General features: G+C 36.2%; 1 protein-coding gene across 1 annotated transcript; it reads right to left on the bottom strand.

The window, feature by feature from the left end:
- Nucleotides 1-5761: 5761 nt before the first annotated feature.
- Nucleotides 5762-7087, bottom strand: LOC114171937 (uncharacterized). The gene has a single exon (XM_028056710.2). It carries the CDS (start codon nt 7085-7087, stop codon nt 5762-5764), a length of 1326 nt encoding a protein of 441 aa, XP_027912511.2.
- Nucleotides 7088-8134: the final 1047 nt, after the last annotated feature.

Here is an 8134-nt window from a genome sequence, read left to right on the forward strand (position 1 = left end):
TAATGATCCACTCAAGCTAATAATGATCCGCTACTTAATGGTCGATTGTAACTAAATTTAAGGCTACCAAAAGTCATCCACAAACATTCAACAAAGGTCCTCTTGATCGTCCAAAGGTTGGTTCTTAAGTTGGCATATGAACCCTCATTTCAACTTGAAAATAAAGCACAACTAAAGCACATTAATTGGTTAACCCAAAACACAATTTGGTCAGCCAATTTTTCAAAGCATTGGGCCCTTATTTAAATAAATGAACCTATATCAACACGGCGCATTAATCATCCTCCATTTTACCCATATGCATTTCACATCACGCCCTCCTTCTTCGAGAAGATTTGTCCCGAATCTTAAGACACTAGTTTTAATGTAAGTTTATTATGATCTTGTGAAGGACTTTTATTTTTCACAAGTTGAAACTAATTGTCTTCCTCCAGGATCAAATTCAACTTGATATTTGTTACTTTGCAATGGTTGCAATCCGTCGATAACATTTCCTGGCAACAGTACCCCACCTTGATATGTAACAATAAATAATTCCACGCATTGTGTTTGACGAATTTGCTTCTTATCGACAGACCAAATGCATAATAAAGCACTATGAACAAGCTTCCTTTTCAAACATGGAAATTGGTGTGTTTCATTCACATGCTTATCCTTTTGTTCTTGTAAAATGACATCACAAACTGTAGAAGAAAAAACATTGACGAATAAACTTTCCATCATATTATTCTCCAGTTCCATTTCTTTTTCTTTATTTTCCCTTCCTTCTGCAATTTATATTACTTCTTTTTGTATTGTTTCTTTTTCTGTTTTCTCCTTCAGCCTAAGTTGATCCTTACTGACTTGTCTTGGTGTCATAAATTTCTACTTCTTGTGATGTCCCTCATGCCTCAAATAAAGGAAACGTTCATCAAGATGGATTGTTTTAAAACGAAGTCATGCCAATCCCAAAAGAAGATGAGAAAAGTCCATCGGAGCAATATCACATAATACTTCTTTCACACATTGCCATGTATAGAATTGTATCCATGCTTGATTCAGATGAAAGGTTTTTGGTAATTGGAGTTTCTCCACCAATCTTTGGCTCACAACATTGTTTTCGCTTCCGTAATCAAATGCAACTAAAAATGGGCAGCCTTCGGTTAAACACCTTGTATAATAAACTTCCATTCCTATACCAAATCTAGATAGCCAGTCTTTGAATACCAAATTATGTGAATCCAAAGGGTTCGATTCGTTTTACTGATCTATCAAGATTGGAATGCTAATAAGAAAGAAATTTGAGAAAGAAATTTGCAGAGTGGAATCATTATGTGTTCATGCTTAGTGAACTGTAGCAGATTCATGGTTGTGTGCTTTGCTTAATTGCACTTGAGTTCGAGTTCCTTTGCGCTTAGTAATTAATTTGGGTCTCATTAGAGTTAATATAACAATTTTGAGTTGTAATCCGTGATTGGTGGATGTTCATTTGAAGCAAAGAATCAACACTGTTTTTACATTAATTTTACACGTCTACATTGAAGTTTTCAATTGTGCGTTGCATCCATAAATCTGCCAACCCCCCCTTGTGTTATTGTTGTGTTCATCTGCAAATTTCGCTTTGAATGAAAATATTGGTCGTTGGGAGACGACTTGGTTCACTTTCATATACTGCATTTAATATGTTTTAATTTGTTAGGGTACGGCCTCTATCAGTAACTCTTGGGTGGTGATTTATCATGTTTTCTTTCTTTATCTTTCCAAGTACTAGAATAGTAGTCATTGTATGAACCACTACTCTTGGCCTCTTTTTTCTTTTGCAATTGAGTTTCAACTTTGGGGGCCAAATGTAAAACTTTTTCAAGAGAGGAGTACTCATATAAGTCTACTAAATCTTGTATGTCCCTCCTTAACCCACTCACAAATCTAGCTACCTTTTCCTCTTCACTTTCAAATTGGAGTCGTAGTTTTAGAAGCATGGACTCCATTAACTTGTAATATTCATCCACACACATGGACCCTTATTGAAGCCTTTGGAGCTTCAAAAGAGTCTCCCTCCTATAGTAGGAAGGAACAAATCTAGCGCACATCAAAATTTTAAGGTCCCTCCAAGAAGTCGCGAATGACTCTTGGTTAATATTGTCCATACATAATTGATGCCACCAAGTCATGGCATAATCCTCAAACTCTAAGATTACCAAATCTACTTGCTTTTGATCAATAACTACATGAATGTTAAAAATTTGGTCCACTTTTTGTTCCCACTCAATGTAGATGTTTGGGTCATTTTCGACTTTCAACTTAGGAATCTTTGGAGTTTGCTTTTCTTGTGATGGGTTGGGCCTAGAATCCCCTCTTTTCCTAGCCTCTCTTTCTTGCTCTTTAGCTTCAAGCCTTGGAATGTGCTCTTGGATTCTTAGGTCACTGTGCTCCTTTTCTTTTCTCAATTGTTCAAAGGACTTCTTCCTAGACAACTCTAAATCCCGAAGCAATCTCATCAATGTATTCTTTTTGTTTGGATTATGTGCATTTGATGAACTTGCCATAATTCCTACAACAAAACACTCAAAGCCAAGACAAAATAATTGAATTAGGGGTTCGACAACATGAAAACCGAAACCAATTCCAACCCAAAATGCAACCCAAGTGTTTAGATCACTCTCCCAAAGTAACAAGGCAAGGCTACACTCAAAGCTCCTCCAAAGGAGTGAAGCAAACACTTTTAAAAACTTGTTCAAAACTTTTCAAATGCAAGACAAGTGATTCGGCCACAACATCCCAAGAGTTTCAAGAAAAGAAAACTACTAAGACAAAACAAAGAACACCTAGTGACAAGCAAGAAAAGCAAAAAAACAAGTAAAGCTAAACTCTAAAGAAGAAAAGTTTGAGACAAAACTTTTAACAAGACTAAAACAAGAAAAGCACATTTTAAAGACTCTATGGAAAGTACATGGCAAGCATATTCAAGTCTTAAATCATGCATATACCAAGAAAGATCATAACCAAGTTAAAGCATGGAACTAATTAGCCAATATCACCCAATTCTCAAGTATGAAAACTAGTAGCATAACACCTAGTGAAAAACACACTTTTAGTTCACCAAGGAGCAAGGTTGCTCTCAGTTTTTAGGCAAAAATTGGTTGAAAATTTTCTTCTTTCACAACTAGTTTCATAAAATGGTGAGAAAGAGTTTTAGGTGGCTTGGACACTTAGTTCCTGAAGATTTAGACCAAAATCAATTTCATGGAGCATACATCAAGCAAGATATAAAGTGAAAGCAAGATTCAAATACTTGAAAAAACAAGAATAAGAAAACTTCAAGCTAACATATGACATATGACTCAAGCAAAAGTTAGGCACATTTAAAGACCCAAACATGTAGCTATCATGCATTTAAACTTTTAGAAATGAAGGTCAACGATTAAGCACACAAAGACATGTTATCCAACAACATTTAGGAGTAAGAAGTGTAACAAAAACAGTAGCCAAAACTATCCAACATAACCTGAAAAACGTTGATTTGCGGTGATCTTGGCAGCTTTGACCTTTGCTCACTATTTCAATCATTACTCTCTCCACAGAACTCCAAATGCATTGGTTCGTTTTATGTTAAAAACAAGACTAACAAAGCTTTCTTTGGACATCAAGAACGTAATTTTTGGACCACTGAGCAGGTGCAGTTTAATCTTTTAAAATCGTGAACAGTTTCTGCCATCATTGTTTTTATGTGGAACATTCAAAGATAGCTACACAAGACAAGGTTAGAACATGAAAACACCATATTCAAGGACAACCAAAGCTCTAGATACCAAATGATGAAAGATTATCTTGTTCCTTTTTCAGATAATTGAATATGGTGTGAGTTGATTAAGAAAGCTAAGTGAAGTCCCCACTGGACATTAAGATAGCAAGCTATCTAGATGTGAAGGTTCCTTTCACAAAGCTCAAGAGAAGAAGATGATGGATTGATTCAGAAAAAAAGGAAATGGAAAGCAAATAAACCATAGAAAACCAAGAACAATTAAAGGAAGAAGAAAATATAAAATGGAAAGGAAAGAAATGGTGAAAATGTGAGAAGCACGCCACTACACGGCTAGGCTAGAAGCCATGGCAACCTTGAAGATGAGTGAATGTCTGCCGCCACTTGCTATGCAAGATAAGGCTTAAAAGTATTCACTCCCAAGGGAGGAAACTCTCACAAATGGTTGAGACATAAGAGTGTTTTTACTTCAAAATGTTCAACCCTTTTTCATGTCTAGGAGCACCCCTTATATAGAAGAGTTTAGGGGCCTCTAAGCAAATAAAAGATACCTAAGGATGTCTCTACAAAAACCTAACCCTAGCTTCTAGAAACTAGGTCAAATAAGGTTACAAAAATGAGAGACAAAAGAGCTAACTATGGTGTGTGCAAGGCTAATTTCGTTCTAGCACAAAAGGAGACAAAGGAGACCAAAGGTACATAGGTACACTTGCTTTATGGCTTTTTCTTTATGCTTTATGCCTTTGCTTTACTCTCTCTTCCATATCATTTATGCTCCCCAATCACCATGCACCACCTAGCCTTGCTTTCTTCCTCCTAATTAACCTACAAAGCAAATAAACATAGATTAGCATGTTGGCTTAAGTCAAGTCAACTATAGTCAACAAGTCAAACCTAGTCAAAGGTCAACAAGTCAACTAAAGTTGATTCAACTAAGTCAAATTAGGGAATCAAAAATAACAAACACAAATGAAAGGGATGAAGGATTAGTGAACTTCCTTTCTAAACATGCTTACTCTTCTTAAGCATGTGACTCCATCCTTGGTTGGGGTCAATCCTTCATCAGTACGAAGAGGTTCCCTCTTTGCTCTCGATAGCAGGGCTTTTGTCGGTACTCAAAGCTTTTAGGGCTTCCAAAATCTAACCTATCTGGTCCTTCAGCTGGTGAATCTCTGCTTTCATTTCTTCGTGGGCACCTTCCCAATCTTCCATGAGGTTTTTGTTTGCACGAGTCCTGTAAAGGTGTAGCGGAACAAGTTTTTTTGTTTGAGTCGTTTATTTTATAAGCGCCAACTGTTTAAATATAAATGTTATGAGTATGCAAGAAGAAGGGGAAAAACATGCATGCATTACTAATGTTTGGAATCTTGTGAGTCTTAAAGTACACGTGAATATGAGATCAAAATCAAGTTGTCTCTTATTATAACTTCAAAGCCAAAAAAACAGTATTGTCTCAAAACAACAAAGAAATAAACTACAAATACATCAACGATGGCTAATTATTTCCCTCATCAAATCTATCATATCTTCACAATATTCAAAAAGTTGATATATCTCTATAGGGGTGGAAAATACATCTGCCATTGCTTCAGCCCGAGCTAAGAGTAGTGGGAGATGTTGTCCTCCTCTAAGTATCGCGGCAAAGCGTTCCATCCAAACTTTACCATTCTCGAATAAGGATCTTATGATATGTTCTTTCTCTTGCAGCTTGGTTTGTTCTTGCTTCAAAGCTTCATGATATATGATGGTTAAGTCTTGCTTTGCTTTTATAATCTTCCCCTCATACTCGTGAATTACTTTCTTCATGTTCTGTTTCACATTTTCTAATTGAGCTTGCATATTTTGGCGTGGTAGCCTAACATTCTTCAGTGATTCTTTTAGTTGTTTGTTTTCTTCCAAAGTTTGGCTTCGTTCTTTTTCCTTTAGCTTTAATTCCTTCTTGGTCTCCTCTAAGCTGCCTCTGACCATTTCCTTGCATCGTTTGTCAATCCGAGCTTTCTTCAAGGCCTTCTCTAGGGATCGTTACTTTGCAAAGCTCTCATCTCGTAGTCTCTCATTTTCTTCTTTAGTGTCTTCCAACATTTCTTGAAGTTTCCTCTTTTCTCTTTTAACTTCATCTAACGTTTCTTGAAGCCTCTCTTTTTCTACTTTAGTTTCTTCTAATGTTTCTCGAAGCTTCTCCTTTTCATTTTTCATCTTTTCTAAGGTGGCTTCTAACCTCAGAACTTCTTCAAGGTTTTGGGGAAGCTCGCCATCCTCCTCAATATTCATGCCCCACTCTGGAATTGGTAGTCCAATAGTGTGAACTCTTCTCTGTAACCACTGCTTGTAACTACCTTCAACATCCTCTTTGCTTTTAATGGTCAAGGCCTTTTTTATCATTTTGTCCCAAGCCCGTCGAACCTTCGCCAACATTTCTCCATTTTCCAAACTCAAGCTTGGTATTAGAAAAGGAGTGATAGCATTTTCTAATGGCGCTCCCCGAATAGGATATCCATGTTGCCTCATTCCCAATATAGGATTATAACTTATGCACGCCCTTGTCCCCATAAGAGGAACATTGGGAAAATTTCCATAATGCCATATCATTTTAGAGACGTTCTTCCACTTTGAGCACCATATAATCTTTGATTCCTCTAAGCACGCCAAATATGACTGCCAATTTATGTCATTCTTGGAGAAACAATTTCTAAAATTTTCAAAAGGACAAAATGAACCGTCAGCTTGCTTAAGGATAGTAGTGACTAACCAAACGTAGAGAACTTGTACGCAACATAATACCTTCTCGCCCTTTTTTGCATGGCATACATTCAATGTATGAAGTACATCTGCTAAGATAGAAACCACAAAACTTTCTCCTCTGTGTTTGAAGGCTAAGAATGCATCAATTGCTGCAAACTCTATAAACTCCTCGCATCTCGAAAACAATACAATCCCATACAACATGGTGGCGAGCGCATCCATAAAAGTCTCCCAATTCCCTCTAGCTGCCAACAATCGAGCTATACCTTCTAAATAGGATAGTGGAAATCCCTCCACACCATTTTTGTTTTGCTTTTTCTTTATTAATTCATGCTCCTCTACTGCTAGCACCGAGACCACCTTTGATACAGCTGGATGATGTCCTAAGAACATATATGGTTTTTTATCTCCCAAAGGGCACCTCATGATCTCTTCGAACTCTTCTATAGTAGGAGCCAGTTGAAAGTTTCGAAAAGTAAAACAGCTTAGAGGTGGATCATAATATTGGATTAAGGCCATAACAACGTCAACAGGTACCTCTACCATTGCCAAATCCAAAATATTACCATACTTGCTAGCAAAAGTCCTACATTGTGATTTCTCCATTAATTGAATTGTGTCTTTCAATCTTTGCGTTTCTAATTTTTTTATTTTAGTAAAGATAGTCTTTCTTTGAAACACAGTGACTTGATTGATCCCATATTTGTGTGCACAAGTCACGAGATTCCAATGCCCTACTACAATTAACGATATATGCATGAATGTGGTGAAAAGAAAAAAAAAATAAAAAAAAATAAAAAAATAAAACAAAATAAAAGTAAATAAAATAAAATAAAAAATAAGTAATAAATACTATATAAAAATAAAAACAAAAAAAAAATTGAGACGAGAAAGCTTGAAACAAGAAGTATGAAAGTGTATGAATATGCATGCAATGATATCATGAAAGAGAAAATAGAGATAAATGCACATTATTTAAAAAAAAAACAAAAACTGCATGTTGGCATGACCATGAAAGAGAAAGATAAAGTAAGAAAATATTTGTATTTAAAAAAAAATTATATGATTTCATGGATGCGAAATATATAGCAAGAAAATGCAAGCTCCCTCCTTATGTCCTAGAAGGTGTAGACAACCTAGTTTGTTGTATGGGTCTTTATGTGATGATCACATGGGTGTCTCTATGATGAAGAATTATCTTGTTTCCTTTTAGAGTTATGAATATGGTGAAGTTGTTTAAGAAAGCTTTTTGAAAATTCCCACTGGACATTAAGATAGCATGCTATCTAGATGTGAAGGTTCATTTCTCAAGCTCATGAAAGGAAGAAGAGAGTTGGATTCAAGCTTAAACACACACGGCAATAACAACACTAAAGAGCAAAATGAAAGAAGAAACAATAAAAATGGAAAGCATAGAAGATGAAGAATGGAAGAAGCACGCCACTCATAGGGGGGATCTAAGCCAACCAAGCCCTAGAGATGAGTGATGGTGCCGCCACTTGCAAGCAAGATAAGGCAAAGTTGAGTTCACTTCTAGGAAGGAGAGCTCACGAAAATTTAAAGGTTGAAACACAATAGTTTAGAAACAAAATGATCAACCCTTTTACAAGACAAGGAGCACCCTTTAAATAGGAGTTCATAGGGGTCCTTTAG

This window comes from Vigna unguiculata, chromosome 8 (genome assembly GCF_037176805.1).
Source record: "Vigna unguiculata cultivar grain cowpea cultivar isolate G323 ecotype 2 chromosome 8, ASM3717680v1, whole genome shotgun sequence".
NCBI lineage: Eukaryota > Viridiplantae > Streptophyta > Magnoliopsida > Fabales > Fabaceae > Vigna > Vigna unguiculata.